Raw genomic sequence first — 25,161 nt, 5'->3', positions numbered from 1 at the left:
TATATATATATATGTATAGAGAGAAGAAGATACAGACACAGATACGTGCACATAAGCTGTATATTCTTGTGACCCACGGAGAGCTCCAAGCAGCGACCCATGAAGCGCTTTCTGCGAAGGAACTCATTAATAAGAGCTGCTGTATCTGGCACTGCATGTGAAGTAAGCAAGTGAGGTAGATAAAATGAAGCCATACTTCTCTTCAACTTTCAACGAAAAAAATTTATTTACAATAGAGAATTTCATTTAAGTGACATGCATTTTTTTTTTCATTTTTAATTTTATTTTACAAATCGGCAAATGCAGATAAAGTTTACACTCCTTAAGGCAAGAGTCCCCATGCAAGTAATACATGTTTATATTAAATCCAAAAGACATCCAACATGGGAACTCATGTACAAAGGGAAGGCTAGGATCAGCAATTTGTAATTTCTTAGAGAACTTGACAATCTCCCTGATACAGGAACTTTGAGATCAACTTGCTATGAATTATACTATGAAAATGCAAACAATAGCAAGAAATTCTTGATAGTCATCTTAGTACTGCATACAATTAAATCAACTTTATTTAGAAAGAAAATACAGTAGTGCATACGAAAAAGTGAAAATATAACCTGTCCACATAAATGTATGGACATCAGTGTGCCAATGGTCATATTGCACTCAAAATCGAAGTCCAGAAGTTTGGTTAAAAGTTAGCTTTTCCCCATTTTGGCAATCAGTTCATCACAAATCTTTGTTAATTCTTCTATCTCTTTATTCTGGAAAATAAAAGGCAATATTAAGTATTATGAAAAATAATGTTGCATTACGATGAGTATTTTATTTAAACTATCCAACCGTTGGGAGAAGTGTGGGACAATTAACTTTTCTCCAATACTGACAACAGAGTATCAATATAGAGAGAGACATACATAGATGTATACCATACATAGTACAGTTATGCGCAGTGCATTCAAACAATACGCTTACTTAATTCCACATACCGCTCCTCCCACTCCAGTAAGCACAGTGTAGCGCTAAAGCAGACAGCTTTACAGCAGTCATTCCTAGCACAAGACAATCATACACAGCGCAAACCTGTTGCCAGGCTGCACTTGTACAGCATTATTTTCACCGTTTTCCAGGGGTTCTAAGCAAGGGCGAGCCGTACTGTACTGACAAGCTCCTCCGCTGAGCTATGGAGCGTGAGATATAAACAGGGATTTCCTACAGACACCTTTTCCCTAAGCCGCGCAGACCTGTATCCCATCGTTTTGCCTCTGTTAACAGTCAAGGCACGTAAGCTAGCACTGGAATGGCAGATGAAACTAAAAATGGAAACGAAAACTGAAAGAAGAACTAAACCAAGATCTTAAACCTGAGAAAGATTTAAGACTGTGCGGGGGCACAGGCAGCTCTGCCTGTCTGAATCAGCCCTGACCCCTGGCAGAAGGGTCCGTTTCCCTGAACAGCCTGTGTGCGCAGCTGATGTTGTAAAGGTTTGGGCAACGCTGCTCTTCTCCCTGGGGCCAGGGAGCTGCCGGGCCAGCTGCGGGTGAGGGGCAAGACAGGTCCTCAGGCAGACCCTGGCTGCAGTCCCAGCTCCAGAGGAGAGCTGGATGCGGCCACTCTGGGGAAATTTCGCTTAACTTTGGTCATCTCATTGATTTCTGCGTTAAGAGAGCTGAACCGCCATGTACCTTTTGTTCCAGTGTTCTTTCCAATGCGTCCACTTTCAGCTGCTCTTTACGAAGGCTGGCCTGATACGCCGCTTGCTCTTGCTGAGCCTTGCCTCTCACTTGTGCAATTTCAGCATTGGCTCTAGAAAAAAACCAGATTTTTGTCACCTCAGGCTGTATACAGGAAAGGACAGCGGGTACTGAAGGATGGACTGCAGCTTAACCGGTGGGTGGTGAGGGCAGGGCTGCTTTCTGCCTGTCTTTGAAAGTATTCTGAGACTTGTCCCTAGAGACTTTCCATGACTTGCTCTCTTGCTCAGTGGAGGCTGCAAGGTCTTTTCTTAATGCCTGTGTTGTTCCCTTCATGCTTCTCTCAGATATCTGTGCTGGGGTCACAAATATCATTGGGTGGAAGCGTTCTACGGCAGTTTCTACACCTGATTGCCAGTTCTTACAGCCTAGACCAACAGCTGGGACAACAGCTGGAAAGCAAATCCAAGTCTTACTTTGTTTCAGGCACTGATCAATCCTAGTGACATTTCTGAAAACATCTAGGGGACTGTAATATGAGTCCTGAATGTAATTCCTAGAAATGTCGAATTTGTCATTACATGAAAACACAGAAAAAAAATATTTAAAAAAAAATCAGCCAGAACTGCCTCTCTTGAGCCACAATCTGATGTTCGCTCCTTAACAGCGGCTTATGGAGTTACTGCCCGCGCACAGCTGGTACGATCTTTTGTGCAACTATTCCTTGTCGCCCTCAGCACAAGTTGGGCGGATGCAGCTTCAGGGAGAGACTGCCTGCCTGGTTCTGTGCCGGAACAGCGGAGCAGCACTTCCATTTCCGTTCTGCTGACTGATGTGGGGGCAATAACGCAGCACAGGGGCAAGAGCAAATCTCTGGGGGCAGGAATTCTGGCTGCAGGTGCAGCACAGCCCTCCACAGCTGCATAAACCTAACTAAGGGCTTCTTTCTTGATCTTCCCTGGAAAATATGTTAAAGAAACAGAGACATTTGATAAAGACAGAAATGTAAGGTGTTCTATGTGGTCAGGAGCTGGAAGAAACACCAGCACATTACACAAATTCCCATTAGGGCACTTAATTCCACCCTCCACCACAGGGCAGCCTGTGCTCTGCCTGCTGAAGGAGCAGGTTTGGGATGCAAGGTCCAGCCACAGGAATCTTCCCGCAGCATGAACTCCTGAAAAGAGATGGGTACAATCCATTACCTGTCCAGTTTTTCCTCAGCATGAATTTTGAGCGCTTGATACCGCTGCTCTTCCTTCTTTACTCGGGATAAATATTCCTGTGCACATTTCTTTAACACTTCTTCATTCTTAAATGAGAAGATTACAGTAAATTTAATACCAGAGGTTGACGTGTAGGACAGGCACCTATTTGCGGGAGTCACATTCAGGTATTTTAAGGGCTGCACCTTTATTTTAATACTGAGACCACCACACAGAGGCCACCTGAAGCAGTATTACGCAATGTAAAAAAGCTTTACAATTCTTCTGTTTGCAGTTGAAACATGGCTGCAATCCTTTATCTGAGGATTATGTTATGTCACACGCTTTAGGCATAACCTCTGACCTGAGGAATTCACATCCCAGGTTTTAACGGAATGCTCAGTCCAGAAGCCAGCCCTGACACGTGCTTAAGTCCCACAGTTATGTGACATCTATTGAAATTGCAGTGACACAGATGGGAGCAAGTTACTCTTGTCTAAAATCTTCATCTCTTAAGAGCTGCTCCAAAACAGAGGCGTAAATAAGCATTTATGCTCTCCCTCCCCCCAGCACTCGGCAGCCTGATGCAGTACATCAGAATTGACTGGAACAGACACGGACACCTGCCCAGCTTTGCTCTTTAAAGCAGGAGACTGTAACATGACTCACCTTCCGAAACCCCTCCAATACTTCTTTCATTTTTTCGTATCTCCTGAAAAGATCTGCCAGTGATTTCTCCACTGAGTTCAGATCTGCCAAAGCTTGCTCCTTCTCCACTATCAGCTGCTGAACAGTGTGATGGGAGACAGATTTCTCTCTCTGTTCATCCTCTGTTAGAAAGAAGAGAGGGGTAGGAAGAAAAGCAATTTTCAGAAGGGTAATAGTAGTAAGAACACCGATTTCGCTATCAGCTATAGTTTCTACTATACTGTGCTCTACGTTATGTATTAGTAAGTCTGTGGGATCCAAAAAAGCCATTTTAATACAAAGACACAATCCTGTTTTGGAAAAAAGCTGCTAAATACAGTGATATTTAAGTATCTTGACATTGGGGAAAAACGTGATTCTCTCTCTGTACTGATGATTTATTTCACACTGAACTCAGCTTTTCCCATGAAAAAGGCAGGTGTTGGATTTTGCTTGTTTGCCTGAGGGTGCCACTAGCTGAAGGACATTTATGCATATTACTAGCACTGGCAATCAATTATTTGCCATTGCTGATACATGCTTGTCATCTCCTGGCACCTCTTCTAATCCTGTACAAAGGCAGAACTTTGTTTAATGGAATTCAACCCAAATCGTTCCCTTGGAAAAACAGTGTTTTGCAGACTTCCACTCTTAGGATTACTGTAACAAGTGGCAGAAAGGAGATCTAACATTAGACACGCTTTCTAAGTTCTGGTCTCTTTCTGCAGACTTCCAAGCTTCTCCTGTGTATAGTTAAATTTAAGGTAGGGATGGGGGGAAGAACATGACAGGAGTCCAAATCCACGTGAAGAGAACTTTTCAAAGGAGCTGACATAGTAATAAATTGGAATACCCGTCTAACACTGGAAGAAAAGGTTTGGCATAGTCTCCCAAAATGCTTCATTGTTTGTTTCACATCCTAAGATATGATCCTTGTGTCCATGTTTTAATGGCTACTTTGAAAGATATGGAAATGAAAACGAACCCGCAGAACATCGCAGTTTTATATTACCATTTTCCTTTGTCTATGACAGAAACTAAAATAAGGCAAGTTCTCCCACGTAAAAAACACGTGGCATTTCTGAATCTACAACTTTTCATTCAGGCCTTTCTATTTTGGAAGATAAAGAACTAAACAAGAGCTTTTTTTTTTTTTAATTTGAATAGAAGACTTCATCTGAATTACATATTTCATAGTGCTGGTCAGCTCTGAAATGTCAAAGTTGATACTGTCAATTCCCAAACTGGCATTAATCTCTTCCTTTTGCATATTCAATCCTTTTATACACTTTTTTCCTAGCCTAACTAAGCCCAGAGCAGCACGGGTTCCGCACTGTGTGTCAGTTCATGCTGGCTGTGTTCTGTGCCCCCCCGTGTGCCCCCTGCCAGCATCTTGCTGGGGCAGAGCCTGACTTGAGCTTCTTTTGCTCTATGTGATGCAGAAGATAGAAAGAACCAGAGAAGCTCTCAGGACCTGCACTGAGTTTGCAGCACTGGAAGCTGTAACACCTTTATTTTAGTGGTGAATGAACAGCTTTCACATGGCAGAACTGAGAAACCCAGAGCCCTGTAATGCCACATCAGTTTGACACCATTTAACATTCATAAAAAATAAACATTATTCTCTATTTTCCTTCTTAAAGACACTCTGTGATCACCTGTAATGGCAAAATGATGGTATTCCCAAGCAAAATGAGAAAACCATTTGTCAATTTTCATTTATTTATCTAAATCTGAGAAGCTGTCACCTTGTGTTCCAGCACAAGATTTGCCTGCTCACACTGGAGATTGCACACCGTCCACCTTAACTGCAGAACACTTCCTGGCAGGATCCTGGCAAAACCTCTGTCGTTGCAGCTCCACACAGGGGAAGGGATCCATTGGCATCATCATGTAATGTACTCAAATTGATTTAATGTCACAACTTTACTTGTTCTGAGACTGCTGCCTGTGGTACTGTAGCAACTTCCTTTTTACTTGTTTCTAGGGCAGTCTAGAAAGTTAGTAACTCGTGACTCACTCCCTGGCAGCTACTGAGCTCTTCCTCTTCCTGTGCATCGTGGTGCCCTTCTCTCTCCCTCAGCTGGACCAGCTCCTCGCACACTCGTCCCCAGCCCCACTTCAACTTGCCCACGGGAATTCAGGGCAAGTGACAGCCAATGCTCCTTTGCTCCTCTCCCTTCCTCTACGTGCTAAGGCTGTCCAGGGGCCAGGCTGCGAGCTGAGGCTCTCATTCCAAGGGGAACACAGGAATTTATACTGGGGGAGTGACAATTATACTGAAAAGAGGAAAATTTTCCAGTGAGCTTTAGGAATGGGGCATCTGGTAGTCTCAGATAACAGTTAAAATACATTTTAAACCAAAGAGGTTAAACACTACAGAAAACAGAAACTGGCAGCTGGCTGGAGAGGGACTAGAAGATCCACGTGATATTTCCTAAGACTATGATTTAGCTTTAATGAAAAGGTTGCTTAGTGGAACTGTGCTGATAATAAGTCTGCCAGTCAAGTTAAGCAGTTACAGATACTTATTTCTAAAGATATTATGAGGTTATGCAATTAAAATATTTTAATTAAATGGCTTCCATGTCTGCAACACACACTGCCCGCAACTCACCAACAATAACAGCAGTATGCTCAGGACTAACACTATCCAAATTGACAGAATCAGAGCACCACCACAGCAGATCCGCTTTCAGGCTCAGCTCAGTATTACTTACATTACTTAATGGGAATGCAGCAAACAGAGAACAAAAGCAAAAGAAATGAAAAATGCAAAATGCTGGTGTGAAAGTTGGTGAAAAGCTTTACTTACCAGGCTTGCCTGTTTTGTTTTTGCAAGCAAATAGCAAGAAGCAACAAAAACGGAAGCAAAACAGAAAATCAGGAATTGTTAGGAAAGCAGAAAATAAGTAATGCAACAACCTGTAATGCACAAAGCATAACATCTCTTTGTTTTTCATAATGAGAATTTAATTATGTATTTAAATGCACAAGTATAAGGATACATTTCTAACATAAAAAAACCCCAACACTGCAAATCCATCAACAAGAAGGAAATACACGACAGGGATTTTGGAAGGGAACTGTGGGCGGCTGTGATCAAGGTGTGTGTAGGGTGGGGTGCAGTGAACATCGGGGCTACGCGGGCTCCGTTCCATAGGGCTGTCAGTGCCACGCAGTCATGAGCTGCAAAACTTGGGCAACGGTCAGCAAAGCAGCAGCACAAGCAGCAGGCTAGCCTGGGACGCCTGTTCTTTCTTCTCCCTCCTCAGTAAAAACAAGAATGTGTTAAGGGCTGCCGAGGCAAGTGTAACAAAAAAAGGAAAAAAAAGTTAAAGCGCCAGTAAAAAAACAGGCAAAGAGCCACTAGCAGGGATCTCTTCACTGACAGCTTGCGAGCTCTGGCTGCACAGTGTGGTACGAAGCTAATTGCATAAGCTGGGTCGGGTATGCTGGGTTCTGCACATCTGTGGCAGCGAATACCAGACCTTCCACAGCCCTTGCAATCAAAGGCAACTACTGCTCGCAATGCATGTTTTCAGTGCCTTTATAGGAAAACATACACAATCATATATTGTTATTACGGAATATTGTCAATATTTGTTATACACACGTATGACGACCTATTAAAAGCTGAGCAGGACCTACCAACCACACTGCATATTCATGAAAGGGATTTGTGAAATTGGTTCACTTGCAATGCCCTCCCAACAGGGCTGTATAAATAGCTCAGAAGGGTTAAATCATAAATAGAAGCAGCACAGGCATTTCCTTTGTTAAAATGCTTATTCTGCTTTAGTACTAAGGCATCGTTGTGATAATAGTTCTGTGAGGTATATGCAAATAGCACACAGACAACCATTTTCCACCACTACACGGCACTTGGATGAGCGAATTCCTTTATCAGAAGCGACAGTAACTTATGACAAATGACAGGAGAAAGTGGGACAATTAGATCAAAAATTTACATTAAATGCAGGGAGAAGAAACCATGCTGCAGAATTTGCATACTGCTCTAATTAACACATGCTCTCCGTGTCACTGTTGTTGTTTCAGTTCCTTTGCAAATGGACAGCGAATTACACGATTTATAGCCATAGCTCTTAAAAACCTGCACGGATCATTTGAAAGGCTCTGACTGATACCCTGAACTTGAAGTTTAAAGATCTTTCTATTTCCTCAGTGGTCAGTGGCCCAATGTTTTAATTACATTGCATTTCTTTGCAACAAGAGGAAGTGGCAATTATAGAATTTTATGCTGTGCCTGTGCCTTAGGGCTCCTATTCTAGACCTTCTTGTTGCACTGCAGTCTCACAATTTGGGTTTTTTTTAAAAAAAGATCTGTTTCTCAAAAATAGAATTTGAATTCATTATCAAAAAGGATCTTCTGTTGCTAGCTATATGCATACGCTTGGGAAAAAAGGACAAGTCCTGTGCTTGTCCGTATGAATGGCCAGGTTCAGGGATGAAGCCATACCAGAGCAGTATAAACCAAAGTGAATTGAGTTCTTTGCATACTCTGGTCACTCCTATTTTAACACTTGCACGACAAGAATGACAGACGCTATGTCAGAAGGCAGGCAGATTTGCTCAGTTGTACATACAAAAGGCAATGGAGGTGTAACACCATAGAAAATGAAGCCAGGCATATTATTATTGTATATTATTCTTATATATTTTGCTATTTATTTTATTTCATATTGTACTATTATGGGTATTATTATTAATAATATAACAATAATTTGCTTATTTATTTATTTATAGACATGTTTTTCCCTTCCCTTGAAAGGAGGCTGGGGTGTCTCCCAACGGCTGAGAAACGCAGGAAGGCAGCAAAAGCATCACACATTGAACTGCCTCCCCCCTCCTCTGGGTAAAAAATTAACAAATTTCCTACGAACGTATGTAAACACAGCTCAAGCATTAACTGAATAAAACAATTTAAAAGAAACCAAAAATTTGGGGGTCACACAATACAGACTGCAGATGAGGGGAAGCCACCGATTTTAAAAAGGGCAGAACAATAGGGTACGTTTATAGCTGTAATAAAAATCCTTCCCTGTTAAAAACTTTTTAGAAAGGTGCAGGTATACCTGCTGTGTTCCTGGCACGCTGTACTGTCTGTGACAGTTCTCTCAAGGGGAGCAAGAGGGATAATTTCTTTCTGTTTTTCAATAAACACAGTGCATGTAGCCTGGATTCCTAACACTCCCTGCTCGCGGATATCGAGAGCTAGGCTAGCCTTTCTCCTGCATCTCACAGCCCAGATTTAACTTGAAGGTCACTCCTGATGGCTTTTAACAACATTTCACAGTTCTCTGCTGCTTCACTCCAGCTTGTCCAGATGAACTTGGTCCTGCTTTCTCATCACCCGCTGCTTCCTTTCCTGCTCTTCCCAGCAACTTGGGCCATAGAGAGCCCACGACCCCCCTCAGCCATTCGCTTTTCTGGGAGATTTCTCGAGCTGAAGCAGTACAGGGCAGCACAAACCACCAATGCTTCCTATAGCTGGCCTAAGAAAAAGAGCTTTGGAAATCTTAGGAGGCTTTAAATTCACATCCCAGGGGCCCGACCTCCCGGACCAAGGAAGCACATGAGTTCTGCAACCCCTGACTTTGAAATGGTACTGCACATAACATTTTTCATTTGTGGGGCATGCTGTTAACAAAGGCATATTCTATTTATTGTAAGGCAAAACATAATTTAGACCTTAAAGGACACCCTTACATCAGTAAATAACTGGGGAGGTGGTCTGGCCACTCATAATCTCTCAGCTGGGATTGGAGTTAATCCAGGTTTTGGTCTGACCAATGCACTTAGCACAGATAATCCTTGTTGTTGTGAAGAGCTAAGTTTGGTACCTCCCATTAAAGAGTTATGAGTGGATGAATAAAGGTTTTGTAGGTCATTGAAAGTCTCTCCCCGAGATACCCATGAATTCTGGGCAAAGCATTTGAACACGTTTCCTACGGGACAGTTTGCTTTGATGCAGAAGCAAAAGCCCTGACCTTTCTGTATTACCTGGACTGCCTCGGGGCTCTCTGTACAATGACGCCCTAGCTTTTCATCAGAACCTGGCAGCACGCGCTGACGTCCACAGATGCATTTACAAATCCCAGCAGCATCAGCAGATGTAGCTAGCACCAAAATGAAGCCCACCGATTTCAACCATGTTTGTAGGCTCGCTTCAGAAAATCAGAGTGGAGGATAGTGTCTTTCAGAGTAGAAACACCTACCTATCATCTGAGCAATCGTCTTCTCATATTCTGAAACTATTTTCCTGTAAGAGGGAAAAAAAAAAGAAGAGCTTTTCACAAACATCATAATTTCTAGTGCTTATTTAGAAAATAATGCCACTTAATAACTGTGGTATTTTAAAAGAGATGCAGAACCCCTTCACACTTTAATATGCTTCTTATTACATAAGTAACCAATATAACTGACAGCTTAACCGTTGCACCCGATTTTTAACTCTCTGTATATATCAACATAGGTGGGGGGAGGGAAAAGGGATTGCTTTGAAACAAGTTCTGTTATTTGAAACACGCCCAAAGTACATGACCAGTCACAATTTAAATATAACCACAATCACACTGGACTAATTCAGGAGTTACATGGAGTCTGATTTTTCCATAACTTCCTTCCCTCTTCACATGTCTGTGTTTGCTTATTTTTAACGTAAATGTTAAGTAAAGTTACAACTGGCAGCAGGTAAACCTAACAGAAGTATAGTTGGCCCTCATCCAAAATACATCTAATCTTCCACTCTCCAAATGTGACTAAACGATCCACTAACACTTAAGAGAACAAGCCCAAAATATTCAATTATGTAGCACAAAATCCATTGTGTCCTATTCCCCAAATCTGCTTTTGAAACAGAGGCGGCAAAATGTTACCTTTAGGACTTATTTCATATATTCACGGTAGGCTTTGAATTTCCTTCTCGAAAAGAGGTTAGCCAAAATAAGCAGATTAAATGTGATTTAGAAAGATGATCCATCCCCTTCCCAGAGCCAAATAAAGCTAATGAAGCTAGACTAGCTTGATCTGTGCTTTGATTCATAAGCCACGTAGGACTGCCTACAAAAAAACAAAATTACCCCACACTTCATCTGAAGTGGGTATTCAAAATAGCTCACTGGTATTTGAATACGTCCCTTTTGCAGTCTTAGCTCGCTTTCACTTTCTCCGTTTTAGAGAAGTCTGCTGCAGTTGGTGAGGTTACAGAAAGGATGTGGGAAAATTCTGAGACAAAAGTCAGTAAGGAAAGGAGAAACTTAACAGAGCTCCCAAAAAACTAATGCAGTAACTCCGGTACTGCCAGTCTCAAACCGGAGTCACAAACAGACCCGGAACCCCTGAGGCCACTGCCCAAGGGTCGGTCGCGCCTCACGCGCCCTGGCGCTGCAGAGCGCTGCGCAGAGCAGGGCGCTCAGAGCCGCGCGCCCGCGGACATCGCCCAGCCTGCCGGCAGAAACCGTGCCCCGTGCTGCGGCTGGAGCCTGGCTCTGCACCGCTCGCCGTGCCTCCAGCCGCTGCCTCCACCGGGATCTGCTCCCATGCTGCTTTCCCTGCTGTCAATCCTGTTGTTTTAATTGCCTTTTTTCTTTTTCTTGTTTTTCTTTCAACCATAAATGACACTTTTGAGAGCAAAGATAGCCACCGGGATTTTCCTCTAAAAGGAAGGGATTGGTTTCATGTACAAAGAAGATTACCTCAAAAGCCTGCTGTAAGCAATAAGGATTGTAAAGCCATGTCATATCCTTCTAACACCAGGCACCTTTAGGAACTTTTATCATCCTAGAAAATTAAGCCAAGGACTCGGGACAATGAACATGACATCGAACACAGTTACAACACTACAGCACTACCCAGCCTAGGCTGCACCACCCAGGTTGGCAGGAAAGAGAAATAACATTATCTGTTTCTTATTTTTACCAGCTTAGACTAGTTCAGGTAGCTACCACATTCTCTGCGTCATCCAGCCCTGTGAATCATGCAGCAGCTGTTCAACAGAAGTGGATACTGCAATAGCATATCAATTTTAATAATATTTGATTTGGAAAGCAAGGCAGTCGAGTGAACTCTTGCTCCAGATTCACCTGTCAAAGGCCTCTTTCAGTCAAGCAGCCCAAATAAAGGTCACCACGGCTGGGGAAGCACAGGGTGCTGGCCACATCACTCCTCTCTGTGACGGCGCGTCTGAACCCTAGCTTGACACGCTGCACAGGCCTGACTCCTTGTACTTGGACGTTCAGTCTCTTTATTGACTTCCTGCAATTTCAGAAGTCATAACACCACCAAAATCCAGGGCTACAAAGGGTCTCAGAGCTCATCTGCTTGACTTCCCCTACTGAGACATAATCCATGAAACCTTCAAATAACCACATTTAAGTATTTCTTGCCTGCCTCTGGTTGTACCCTTGGATTACGGTATAGCCCCCTGGTTCAGCTTGTCAATAGTTACTACATTATTACAACTTCTCATCTTGGCTATTGTTGTCTGGAGTGAAATTCCCTCCAGTCTGACGTTCTTCTGGAAACTCAGCTGAACTCAGGATATTCCAGGTAGAGTATCCGTGACTGGGGTAAAGAAGCATTGTTTCTCCTTCTGTGAAACTGATGCTTTTGTGCTTGCAACTCTAGATAATCCCTTCACTCCTTGCGTATCATTATGTCGTACCTAATTGCTGCATCTCTAATTTACCATACATGGACTGCTTCAACATTTAATCTTCCAAGAAAAATCTTCGTGCACACATGCACAATTCATCATTTTGTGACCATGTTAGTCAGATATTTTTTTTCACCCATGTGTTCTAGGGATGTGCCTGTAGGAAATATGGCTTAGATAATGTGGGGTTTTTTTCACATTTTATTGAGTGTAGGCACACAAGCAAATTACTATGAGGAAGATGAAGGTACAGATCTACAGGGTGCCAGCTGCTCTGTGTCACCCCCTGCTCTCCTTTCATTAAGGAATAAGTAACCTCTGTCTGTGCCCGCTCGCAGCCAGCAGACATGTGCACCCAGGCAGTTTCTAAAGAACAGACCAAGTGCTGCACTGAAGCGTGTGCTGAACACTGAGACTTTCCTTACACAATTCCTAAGTTTGTTCATTCCTTGCTTGGCTTCCTCGGTTTGACTGCTTGCAGCAGCTCCGCTCCATTTTGCCTCATTATGCATTTGTGGGATATGCCAGCGTTTTGTTTCCTTTCTCAAGCAGAGTGCAAGAGAGGTGAGAGAATTCAGCTGGGCACTGGAGATGGTTTTCTGAAAGAAATAAAGCGGCTGCCCTTGCCTTTTGCAGATGCTCCTCTTAAGATGCTTTGGCTCAAAGCCATGTGCTGCCGCTATCCAAATACGCCATGTGCGACTCCTGGCATCCATGCTAGCATTTGCTGAGTTCTGCACCACTGTTCCCTTTTACCCGGACTCCCCCAAGTACAGGATAACTGCATATGCAGGTCATCACTCGACACAGCTCATCGGCTTTAGTTTTAAGCCACCGAGGCATTTCATTTTGGGAAGAAGCTGGTGCTAGAACAGAAGCGATTCTGAAGAAAAATTCAGTCTCAGAAGCGATTGCAGAAATTATTACTTAAGAGAAGGGCGCTAAAATAATCTGACAGTTTCCTTTTATTTATGAGTTAAGGGGGGGACAGTTTTTCTGTTTGTTTGAAGGTAAAAAGCAACAGGCTTTAAAGACTCCATGAAATATTTTTATACATTCTCTTTTGCAGTTGATGACTCTCTCAGATTCAAATGGATAAGTGGGTCAAGCTCATTGATATGTTGTTCTTATGGTATTACTACTGTAAACAAAGAAAGGCTGAAACTTTCAACTGACTAAAGGGGCAGCAATAGTGATTCTTTGAGCAACTCGCCTACTACAGTGATTTTGTTGTCATCCTTGCAAGTGGTAGGACCTGGGCTGGGAAAGAAGGTCAAACCAGTTATGTTCCAGTATACAGAAATGTAATGTAACAGAGAAGGTTTGCAAGGAGAAATAGAACAGAACAGATACAACTAGAATAAACTGAAAAGCTCAGGGTCCTTCTGATGGCTCTCAAATGGAACAGCAGAATCCAAGATAACTATTACTTAACTAAAATCAAGTTTAGTGTATGCAGTAATTAAAAAATCAGCTCATTTCAAAGAAAAGAGTGTAGAATCTCCTTGACAGTCAACACTCAGAGGCCAGACTGGTTCCTCTGCAGGAAATGTTTTTCTACTGGCAACTAGGTTTTTGTTTTCTATTGTTAAAAAAACTTTTTACAATAATGTCCTGGAAGGAGCCTGTACTACTTGTACCTGTCTGCAAACATTCACATCCTCTCTTCTGTTGGCAAAACTATTTGTGAAGAGTGAATTTTAAATTAGCACGTGCATAGCTCTGCCAGTTCTGCAGGCAGACTCATTCAGTCAGGCATAGAAACATCACTATGCAATCCACAGCAAAAACTTGAAGGAAATTCTTCCCTTACATTAACCTAGATTTAAGACCTCTCTTATCTCAGTATTTTGAGGATGTAAATGAGATTAGCAACATCGAAGTTTTCAAGGATTACCCTGACCAGGGGTGCCCACCAAGCAGAGCAAAGACAAAGTATCAGCTTAGGATCAATCCAAACCCTGCAGTTAAAGTTAACAGAACAAATGCAGCTAGCCGCAACAGTTGTACAATCGTGGTACTCTGTGCACTACCCACAATCTGAAACACGACTCTCTGTCAGTGTGATCAGTGACAAGTTAATAACCCACCTCATTTCCATCACTTCCCTTCTGCTTTCTTCATATTTCTCTTTCCACTCAGATACTTCTCTTTCCTTGGCCACAATCTGAGACAAAGAAAGCAAAGGAAAAATCTGCAACAGTAAAACTAAGTGGTCCACTAAAGAGGAAATTAAATAACTTACAATATTTGATTTAATATCAAATTCTAATTAACAGTTGTATAATTTCCAAGTGCATAATGGGTTCAAATGTAAGCATCCCTAGTGATTTTCTTCTTTTTCAGACTGCAGGGTGCAATTAAAAAAGCCTGGATGTGAAATTATACTCAAGTTTTGAAAAACTAACTTAGGAAAGTAGATGCAATGTTCTTGTTTCATGTTCTATTCCTGACTGTAACAAGGACACTTTTCCAGAAATACTATATTACAGTACACGGCATCCGATTTGTCCTGGTGCCAAACCCGAAACGCTCCTGTACGTGGGTTTGGAATATGGCTGGTCCCCTCGCCTGTCCTCTGGGGGGGTTCCACTGCTGCTGCATGCATATTTAGGGCTGAGTGTCCATGAACTTTTATTCTCAAAGGACTGTGTACCTTTGTGCTCCTTTTGTGCACAAAATCTATCTGAAAGTTTGGAATACTCTAACACTGGATTGTACCCATTTTTAAATACTTATTATTAGCCAGACTAATCTTATATGTAGCTTTGTATAATACATATTTTTATTCCTCTTTCTAGCATTTCTATATTTTTATGTAATTATGTAGCAATGTTAAGAAGCACAGAGTACATTTAAGGTTAAAAACAATAAAGATCTATTTTCCTATGATGTCTGCTTTTCACTCGTGTCAAAAAAAGTAAAACTTACAGTGTAGCACCTTTTGCTTTGGTAGCCTCTAGCGCGGCTTTAGCATGGCTGGGGATGGTTTCAAGAATAGAACAAGTGTTCATAATATGAATCACTTGGGAGAAAATAGGAAAGAAAGGAAACCACAAGGGGCACGTTATTTCCTTTTTAAAATTCTGAAGAAAATTACCTCTGCTCTGGCAAGTCGTAGTGCAGAGTCTAAGTCTTGCTGGGGGTAGAGAAGACCTGTGGTGCTTTCTGCATCCGAGATGCCGATCCGGGAGTACAATGCACTTTTAGAGATGGAAACATCTGCTGGGATAGCAGGTTCTCTCTGTGTGTTTGGTTTTTTAAATACAAAGAAATGAACCATTAAATATGTGTTTAGCTCATGTTTTCTGGGTGTAGTGGTAGGCACCAGGGTCCTGAGCTAGAACCAGAATCCTGTGCACTACTAAGTTACAACAGCAGTAACACTGACAAGAAACTCTGAGTTTAGCAATCATAAAATACACATTTTAGAGCCACAGTAAGCACCAAGAGAGCCATATTATCCTTACAGAGAGAAAATAAAGACAGCACTTTGCCACCAATATTTTAAGGTCCTATATTAGAAAATTTACTACTTTCTGATGCAGAAATTTCATCACACCATCCACAAGAAATGCACGTCAGCAGAGGAAATTAGAATTGGAGGCAGGGAGCTTGTTAAGGGAAATTCTGCTTCCTCAAAAATAGATCACGAAAACAGAAGCAAGAGGACAACTCACTTTCTTAGGTCTGACCTGCCAACATACTGTATCTATCATCAATGTTATTACATAAAAAGTGTGAATATACAAGTGACATTGCTGCCCCACTGGTATTTAGCATGCAATTAGTAAGTTAAATGAGGTTTTATTTGCAGATGCCAATTTTGCTCATGTCAGCGACTCAGATTAACGCAGAGGGAGAGCAGCATGTGAAATGAGGAAGAGAGCAAAAAAGAGGTACGTGACACTGAGATGCTGCATAAGTCTTGCAAACAATTCCATATACAAATAATCCAAGTTGCAGCACATTAAAAACCAAGCAGATTATACAAGACAGTTAGGAAGATACTAAACAAAAAAAAAACCCACCACATTTTGAGACATGATCTGTAGCAACCCCACGAGAGCAGACCCCTCTGCAGCAAGTGCACCCCCACAGCTGTGTGTCCCTGTGTCCCCTACCTATGATTTGCATCTTGCCATCAAACAGCTCACATGCACATGCTGACTGCCTGCCTGGGTATTGCCTGTGGTGGTCTGGGAAGCAAAATATTCTTTTTTTCAGCTGCTGGTGGGTCACACAATAAACCCTCGTGTTGCTGGGGTTTAATGTTCCACTCCTCTGTTAAATATGCACAAAACTGGCCAAAGGAATCAGGATTACTAGGGACAGAGAGGAGAGGAGCAGACAGTACTGACACCACAGCCATCACCAAAACACTGCCTCCTTACAACACTGGAATAAAAAAGGCCGGAGAACTGAAATGTCACAAAAAATTGTTTATGGAGCAGGCCATCCCTTCTCTGTTTTACTACATTTAATCATGAACACACAAAATAATGATCAATTCCAATACAATTAGGAGGTGCAACCTCAAATACTGTGGACTTTCCTACCTGAGCAAAATGCATCACAAGATCTATCAAAATTTCAGAGCCTGTATTCTTGAAAGCATCTCCCAATTTACAACTACGTAGGAAAAAATACATCTGGGACACAAGCTCAGACACCTATGTAAACACATAAATACAAAACCACATGGTGCTGTCCACAGATCTGAGTAAAGGTGAAACAGTCAATAAATAAGACTGCTGCTGGCTTAACTCAGTATCCCAACTTCAAAAAAGATGTACTTTAATTCCTCCTCAAACATAAGGCAAGAATAACAGAGATGAAAAAGAGCCATTAGATCATCAAAGCTGTCCTCAGAAGAAAGGCCATCCAGAAGATCAATCTGTTGAACTGTATGTATCAGATTTCAAAAGCCTCCTGCAGCTTAATTTGCTAGATACCACAAAGAGATTGCTGGAAAATATTAATTGTGCCAAAAGAAACACGAATTTCCTCAAGCTCACATAAAAATGTGTCAAAGTAACTGTCAGGATGATGAACATTTTTAGAGAAAAATGAATATTTAAACCATTTAATACATACTTATGCATACTTTCTACATAGCGCTCAACACTTCACTAATATGTTTTCTCTAGTTATCTCTTGCATTTGAATGAATAGTAATAATGAAATGCAAAACAACTTAAAATTTTCCAAAGATGACAGTAAAAACCCTTGGAATTTAATCACTGAGCAGAAATGCTTGTAGCAGTGGTCCGACCAGTATTGCCCTGATTCTGGAAACACTTCACATGAGTCACAACCAGGCTCTTTGGCAGGAGCAACCAGTAAAAGTCCTCATGGTTTTACTGCAATTTTACTTCAAGACAATTTTACACAGCTCAAAACTGATGCGCAATTCAGTAACTGTTATTTGCTGCCTCCAAATATTCCTATCCTGAAAATATAGTATCACCTGACCAACATGATGATGGTATTACCCAAAATAACTCTGTCAATGCTTTAAGTTCAACACCTAATTGCTGAGAAGGTAAGCAGTTAATTGGGGTAATAATAAGCACAGGGATTTGTAAGTCACTGAACCTCGCACAGAAAGATTAGAGTCTGCAGGGGAATTACTACTAAATGTAGGTCACTGCAATCTTAGTGTAAATATTTGAAAGCCCAGTGCGCTGCTGCTTCTCTTCCCAGCATCTTTCACCGAAACCAGGTATCTGACCAGAGGGAGAATAAATGCACATCGACTAACCAGCTGCAGTTACCTCGCTTCAAGAAGGTCAAATTGAATGAAAATAGAGAAAGGCACTGGAATGAAAAGGAAAACTAGTTTTTATTCATGCTGTTTAGAGGAGTATGTATTTAGCCCTGCTGAAAATTAGCTTGCCCTTTACAAGCACTCAAATATTGCCTGGGTGCGTATCAAATGGTGTACTCTTTAACAGATGTGGTTGCAGACCGGTCAATGGAGGCAAAACAAGACCTATTTGTATGTGCAAATATACTGAAAAACAAGTAAAATCCAAGCATATTCCTTTCTTGTATGAGGCACATTCTCTGCTTGTAAAATTTTACTAGAAAAAATGGTGTCTCTGAAGGAAATATTCTTCCTTCACTACCACGAGAGCCCCCCAAAGCTATGATGCACTAATCCCATTTGTGCGGATGCTTTTCCTTTCAGTTTCTTTCCTTTCCTTGGATCTTATTTCCACACCCAAGTCTACATCACCTCAGCAGCTGCAGGGTGGTGGGCACAAACCCTCTTGGCTTTCTGTTCAAGTTGCACCTACAAAAAACGCCCACAGGACATCCTAATGGAGTTTGTCTAACAGAGGAGCAGTAACTTATCTCAGTGCTGGAAGACAGAAATCTTTGGCAATGTAAAAGCAGACGACCAGTCCTGCTGTTGTTGAAGTCTGTGACAAGAAGTTTGGGAGTGGCCAAGTAATTTCCCTCTGTCAGAACAACACATTGCACATCCTTATTCTCAGACCTAGTCTTAGCAGAAAATGCCTGTACTTAACCTTTATTTTAGGTGACCTAACTTGCCATAACAAGCGCTTGTGTCTTTATTTAGCATCCTATTCTCGTTCCCCATCCCAACATGGTTTTGCAAATGTTAAATGTAATTATACAACATTAAGAAAAGAATGGAGACCAACCAACCAGAAGGGAATCTGCCAGTTAGTGTCTGAATTTAAGTCACTGCAGTCATCTGGTGGCTTCTATTATACTTAATCCAGGCCATCAGTCACTGTAGGTCACAAGAGTAGTCATCATAGGCTAATTTAACATTAGCAACCTCCCACTGAAATAGTAAAGTTATACAAGGACAAAAGTCCTTCCCAGCCTAACGTGACACCCACTGTAATGAGCTAAAAGCATTCCTATGACTGACTGGACAACGTGTGGCTGCCAGTTCTCTGTCAGAGGGTGAGTTTTGCTTATTTTTCTCTCCACATCGCTGCTTATCTTTTTCACTGTCTTTCTTATACAGATTAATGGCATTTTTAAAAAACCACATGAAATCCACTCCCCATTTCTAAGTTCTAAGGAGTTTATAAACTTGTTCTAAATAAAATAAAATGCTGTAATGATGTTAAAAGCATCTTTAAAATATAACTTCACATAACCAAATACATATTAGAACATTTTTGCAGCTCAGAATCTTCCCCTGGATAACACACAAGGATTCACAAACGCAAAAACTTATTCTTTTCAGTCTAAAATAGTACAATTTGTGCGTTTCTGAATTGCTGGCTGGTAGTAAAAATGCAGATGTGTAACAGAAGTTTTTTGTGTAACCTGTAGCATCTTGGTTTAATCTTGACTGTTTCCTGGTGGTAGAAAGCCTGACTGCTGCATGTTAAGCAGTGTTGGGAGGACAAGGAGGTAGAGAGAGAATGAGGTAGAGGGGATCTAGAGAGGATCCCACTCACCCTCTTCTGACACTCGCCACTCAGGGCAACAGAGCGAGGGGACACACACAGGCCAGCGCTCACACATGAAAATGGCATTTATTTTTTCCTTCTTTGTTCTTTCTGTTCCTAACTAGAAGGTTAAGCTTGGTTTCTAATGAAGACAACGACATGTTTTCTTGATTAAATAGAAGATTATAGCAACATACTTTTCAACACCTATAAATCTGCAAGGAATGAGTTTACTTTGGGAAGTGCAGCTGGCTCATGGGCTATTTAAGGTAAGCAAAATAAATCAAATATAAGCATTGTTTTTCATAAAAGTACAGTTAATCTAAAAAAAATTAATCTTTACTTTTATGAACTAGCTACTTTATGGCTTATCTTTAATGCACCAAGACATTCTACCCTACAACCAGCCTGAATGTTGTTACGAGGCAATGAACTCAAGATGACAGAGGATCAGGCAGACAACTTCCCACTGACGTATTAACGGACAGTATAAGAAGAAGAAGGTCACTGGAGAAGGACATATCAGAAGCAGTCCCCCCATTTGGAATAAGTATGTCTCATTGCAACAGGACACTGCCATCCCATCAGCATCCCATTCAGCTGATGCCACCTCCCAAAAAAGCCACTAACACTTCTGGCTCGACTGTTTTTCTGATAAGTACCATGAAGGGCATCTTAAACTGGCTGTGCAACTGGTTAACCACCAAACTCAGCGCATCCGAGCAAGCTCTTCCACCCCATTCCAAACACAGTGAGGACCACATGCATCCCTAAAGCAGTGCAAAGCATCACTCTGAGGCGGAACTAGTCAGCACAACTGGAAGTAGCAATTAAAAAAAAAAAAAAGTTTAGAACTTCATGAAACAAGACACACTGTGTTGGGAGGCCTTTTTTCCTTGGGACTCTATAGCCCTTTCAAACCTGCTGTAGTCCCTTTCTTCAGATGCCTGAAGGCAGACTTGATGGAATGTCTCACTTCCAAACTCCGTTAAGGTGTCTGATTTCAAGCTGAAAATACCAACAAAAGGGAAAATGTCCCCAAAGTCAAAATCTATAGCATCTTTATGAGAAGCAGGTTTGGTATTGTTCTGCCATCAAACCTTTTAGGAAAAATCCTGCTGTAGACAAATGACAAATGGCCACCTGGATTGCAGAATCTGTCTCCTGCAAAAGGTATGTGTCTGCTTCTTGCCTTCAAATTTGCTTTTTGTTAATCTGGACGTAGCGGTACTCTGTGAGTGGAGCAGGCGACAGCACTTCTGTGCGCAGTACTGCTTTCAGCATGCTATTTGGTGTCACACCGAGGTGTGCACAGCTTAGCACTGCACCCCGAGAGCCTTAGTTACCTTGTTAAAGAAAAAGCAGCACTCGGTTTCTTAGTCTGTGCACACTCACACACACGTGGCAGGCACAAAACAGATACCTTGGAGCAGAAAGAAGACAGGGTAATCTGCCTGGCTAACTTCAGGGCTTCTATCCTCATTGCAGCAAACTCTAACTCCTCCTGTCAAGTGTTTGGTTGTGAGCAATCCACAGAAAAAAATGTATTAAGAACATAGCAAAAATGTTTAACACATTCAAAAATGGAATGTTATATTTAAAAATATAATTCTGGCAATTCCTGGGTGACAAACACATCCATATTCCTTTTACGTTTAGAACACCGATACAAACCTTCAGTTTTTGGTTAGTTTTGAGGTAGCTGTATAGACAAACAATGTTTATTGGGGGGTAAATATGAACAACACTTTAGGTAAAATAAATGTTTTCTGAAGCTAAAACTGTTTTTCACAGACTCGTCTCCTTTTGTTTTCATTTTACATGAACTTATGCCAGCTGCCACTCCCAATTCAACCTCTGCTGTTTTAAAATCTCACTATAAATATTCTAGAAAATACGTCCTGACATACAGAACTGGTCTGCAGATCAATTTGCTTTTCCTAGAAGAAGCTGTGCCAAATTCTGCATTAGACAGATTACTAGAAAAAATAAAGCCTAATTTTCATTTCAGCAGAATTAGGGCCTAAACCTCTGAAAACCAATCTACACGCACAGACCTACTAAGGCCAGGTGTCAAGACAACTCTCCACACATCAAGTCCTGTGTTCAATCTTAAAAGATGTGCATCATAAAGACTTCTGCAAAATATATCCATCAGTGGTATAGGATAGCTGTAAGTGTTTGTTTCCTGTTCCTTAAGTTCCTGAAAGGCCAACGTTACTTTGGAAAGAATCAAAGCATTATTTTGCTTCTTTCCCACCTTCTCTCCAAGCCTCCCCCCACCCTTTTCAGATGAGGCAAAGCATTCCTCTACCTGTGAACAGACAAACTTAAAGAAAAGCAACATTTATATTCCTGCTACAAACCTGAAGTTTCTGAGCAAATACTGGGGGGTTCTTTTCTGCTAAGTCAGGATCTAGATATTCAGACTGATCACATATTGAGGTTTTCTTAGATATCCTATTGAGAAGAGCATCAGCAGAGACAAAGGAGTCTTCAGGAGATGTCTGAAGGGCAAGGAGGATATAGCATAAGCAACAGATTTTTTGCCCAAGCAGTTCAGGCCAAAAGCAACATACGTGTCTGCAGATCTTTGATTCCTAGCAGTTTCATGCCCCACTGAAGAATACTTTTGAATACATGGTTCACAGGTGTAACAGACAAACATCAAGAACAATTCTTCCGAATTTAAAAGCTGGGTATATTTTCCAACACCAACATCAAATAAGTAATATTAGGACCTCTAAAGCATGAAATAAGTAATATTAGGACCTCTAAAGCAATGGCTCTCAAACCGTGGACCACAGCCCACTCTCGATACTTCATCAATAGTTTTCAAAGAGTTAACACAGGTTTTGCTCGTAGAAAACCTTATGTTCAGTTCAGGCAATCTCTAAGGCAGTCCAAAAGCTTTGAAGACCACTAAAACTGAGGGGAACCTCAGCAAGACCCTTTTTGCAGTCTTTGCAAAGTCTTTTGCTGCTTACTGGGGATAAACTAAGTTATGTTCACAATTATAACCTGATCAGAATAAATACACAAGATGAGGGTGGACAGAATTCCAATGACAAAAACAAGACCATTGGGATTTGAGGACCCAACACTTTCTGCTGTGAGAAAAGTATTCAAGCTCATAAAAAACGTTTTGTGAGATGGTATCAACAGCATTGTTAATACCAATTAAGCATAATACTGCAGCTCTTGTTTTGACTCCTCAGTAAACATACTGTCCTATAGCTTAGCATGCCTAATGCTGCAGGCATTTGTGGAACAAGTTTTCCTGGAAAAATGGAGGACCTGAGGGAACCTTCATGAATTTGAGAACCAGTGCTCTGAAGTCTGTATGCAGTGCAGGCTGGAATCAAGGAAGGGCTCACTGCCAATTCAAATGTGACCCAGAGAAACCACTGAAAAAAGTGATTTAACTGAAACTGGAGTGAGTTCTAATGATCATAAAGTTGAATTTTACATTATCAGTATCAGGTGATAACAATAGAGTTGACAGTTTATACGAAAATGTGAAAGGGCACCTGTTGTTTACTGACAAAATTTTTAAATTTTACAGTACATGCAACAGAATAGATCATGTCTCTCTGTAAATATCAAACCCCTTATTTTATATATAAAATATTTTTTCACATATTGGGTTAAAGCACAGTGTAAAAAAGCCTGTGTGAGAAAGAAAGCACTTCAAAGTATCAACCTGGAATAAGTTAACACAAGACCATGTTGAACTATGGTAAGAATTCAGAAAATTCTTCTGAATTTCATCAGATCCATCAACCTACCTACCTCATTTGGGTACTACCACATGCTGCTACCAAGGTCTTTAAGTATCAGGTGGAGTTTCACTCAGCTTCTGAGATCCACCTTTGCTACCTCTCACGTGACGTGAGAAATCTCTGCGGGAAAATTATTCCCAAACTTATCATAAATTGCTTACTATTTCGATAGCCTCTGGAGTTGTTCCTAGGGTCATGGGCTCTAGGTCTTTCTGCTTTGACTTGTCAGGTGGCTGTAAGTGTGCCTCTTGGCTGGCAGCTAGCACTCGGGAAGCTGGATGTTGTATTTTTATTCCAGAAGATTGCTGGGCTTCAGGGTCTTCAAAACTTGACCTGTAAAAAGATTGTGTACCTGCTTTCAGGGTGGAGCACAAGGCCCTTATAAAACAAGTCCTCTTCATTACTTTCGTGTGTGCGTGTATATGTTTATATGCAAGAATATATACACACACACATTGTTTCCACCCAACTTCATATCATTATGTTTCATAACACTTTGCAATGTCCTTTCAAAGCAATGCACCAAAGTCATGTAAAGCCAGCTCCATCAGAAATGTTACATACATTCCTTAAATATTTCTCACTTGCCTTTTTACCCCTTTCTCGTTGCGACCTACCTCTCTCCCAACAAACAACTTTCACCAACCAGAACAGATGTCCTCAACAAGCAAAATTTTTGGAAGTAAACACAAGCCCCACATCCTGTGTTCTTAAGAACTAGACTTCTTGTTCAGAAAATATATCTAGGAAATGCCAAGTGAAAAGTGGCAATCAGGAGATTTCTAGATTGACATGAAAATGACCTCAGTATCTGCGAAAAAGACTGTAAGCAGGAAGCGACTGTCTAGTGAAATAGTTGCCACTGTGACTATTGAGTACGAGTATGAAGGAGAAATATATGTCCTCCCATGTTCCTTCCCATTATAAAATTCTGTCTCTTTGCCCTCTATCATACGCGTACACAGATGGGAGTCTATTTTTAAGCAAACAACTCAGCAACAGAGCGGCAGAGAGGAAGAATTGTCTGTGTACACGCTAGGATGTTAACCCGTTTCCCCGATACCCTTTTCCACTGCTGAATTTGCTTGCAGTGACATACCCTGAGCATGGCGTTGTGGAATCAGACAGTCTGATGGGAGGTGATTTGACTGGACTCTCCTGCTGTGCATCAAACATTAGGTATAAAGACTGTTTCTTCGAGGTGCTATCATCCTGCTGGCAACAGGAAAAGAAAGGCTCATTAAGCAACTCAACCATTCTCCATTACAGCTGATTCAGGTCACTGAAGCCTTAAGTGACCAAATGACTTGACAGACAACTAATAATATAGGACTGTAATACAGTCTATGCTGATACTGAGATGATCCCTTTAAGGAAGAAACCATTAAAGAACAAAACCCATAGAGCTCACTCTTTGTCATGGCTCTTCTCCCACTTTGGGGTTAATCAGATTTCTGGTCCTGTGAGGCAGGAGGCATCCCTTGACCAGAAGTGCTACTAAACTATCCGCTGAAACTTCTAATCAGTTTAAGCACCTGACATGCATGCTTGATTTTTCTAACTTCCCCTGTGGATATACCCCCTTTGGATCTACTCAAGCTATCAAATCCATGAATTAAATAGAAGTAAAACAAAATAACGGATAACATAGAGTACTGTGTTCCATATTTCACATTC

General features: G+C 41.4%; 1 protein-coding gene and 1 long non-coding RNA gene across 4 annotated transcripts in view; one reads left to right on the top strand and one right to left on the bottom strand.

The window, feature by feature from the left end:
* Positions 1-260: 260 nt before the first annotated feature.
* The window catches only part of TACC2 (transforming acidic coiled-coil containing protein 2), a 129,291-nt gene continuing 104,390 nt past the window's right edge, over positions 261-25,161 (bottom strand). For 2 of the 3 annotated variants that reach the window (XM_040605650.1, XM_040605652.1), the window contains 9 exons: positions 24,584-24,699; positions 23,646-23,817; positions 15,361-15,504; positions 14,351-14,427; positions 9,823-9,866; positions 3,566-3,726; positions 2,897-3,003; positions 1,683-1,803; positions 261-761 (listed from right to left, as the gene is read on the bottom strand). In XM_040605650.1, the coding sequence (XP_040461584.1) occupies positions 696-761; positions 1,683-1,803; positions 2,897-3,003; positions 3,566-3,726; positions 9,823-9,866; positions 14,351-14,427; positions 15,361-15,504; positions 23,646-23,817; positions 24,584-24,699 (1,008 nt within the window). In that variant the 3' untranslated portion in view covers positions 261-695. Of the gene's footprint in view, positions 762-1,682; positions 1,804-2,896; positions 3,004-3,565; positions 3,727-9,822; positions 9,867-14,350; positions 14,428-15,360; positions 15,505-22,068; positions 22,210-23,645; positions 23,818-24,583; positions 24,700-25,161 lie in introns of all 3 variants that reach the window. The other variant, XM_040605653.1, reaches the window with a different exon arrangement.
* Positions 15,513-20,768, top strand: LOC121093425. Its single transcript, XR_005829570.1, has 3 exons — positions 15,513-19,205; positions 19,828-19,971; positions 20,059-20,768. It is a non-coding gene; the product is annotated as an uncharacterized LOC121093425 (long non-coding RNA).

Source organism: Falco naumanni, chromosome 9 (genome assembly GCF_017639655.2).
Source record: "Falco naumanni isolate bFalNau1 chromosome 9, bFalNau1.pat, whole genome shotgun sequence".
In the NCBI taxonomy this organism is placed as follows: domain Eukaryota; kingdom Metazoa; phylum Chordata; class Aves; order Falconiformes; family Falconidae; genus Falco; species Falco naumanni.
The sequence above is the reverse complement of the archived record's forward strand: the minus strand, read 5'-3'. Positions and strand labels throughout refer to the sequence as shown.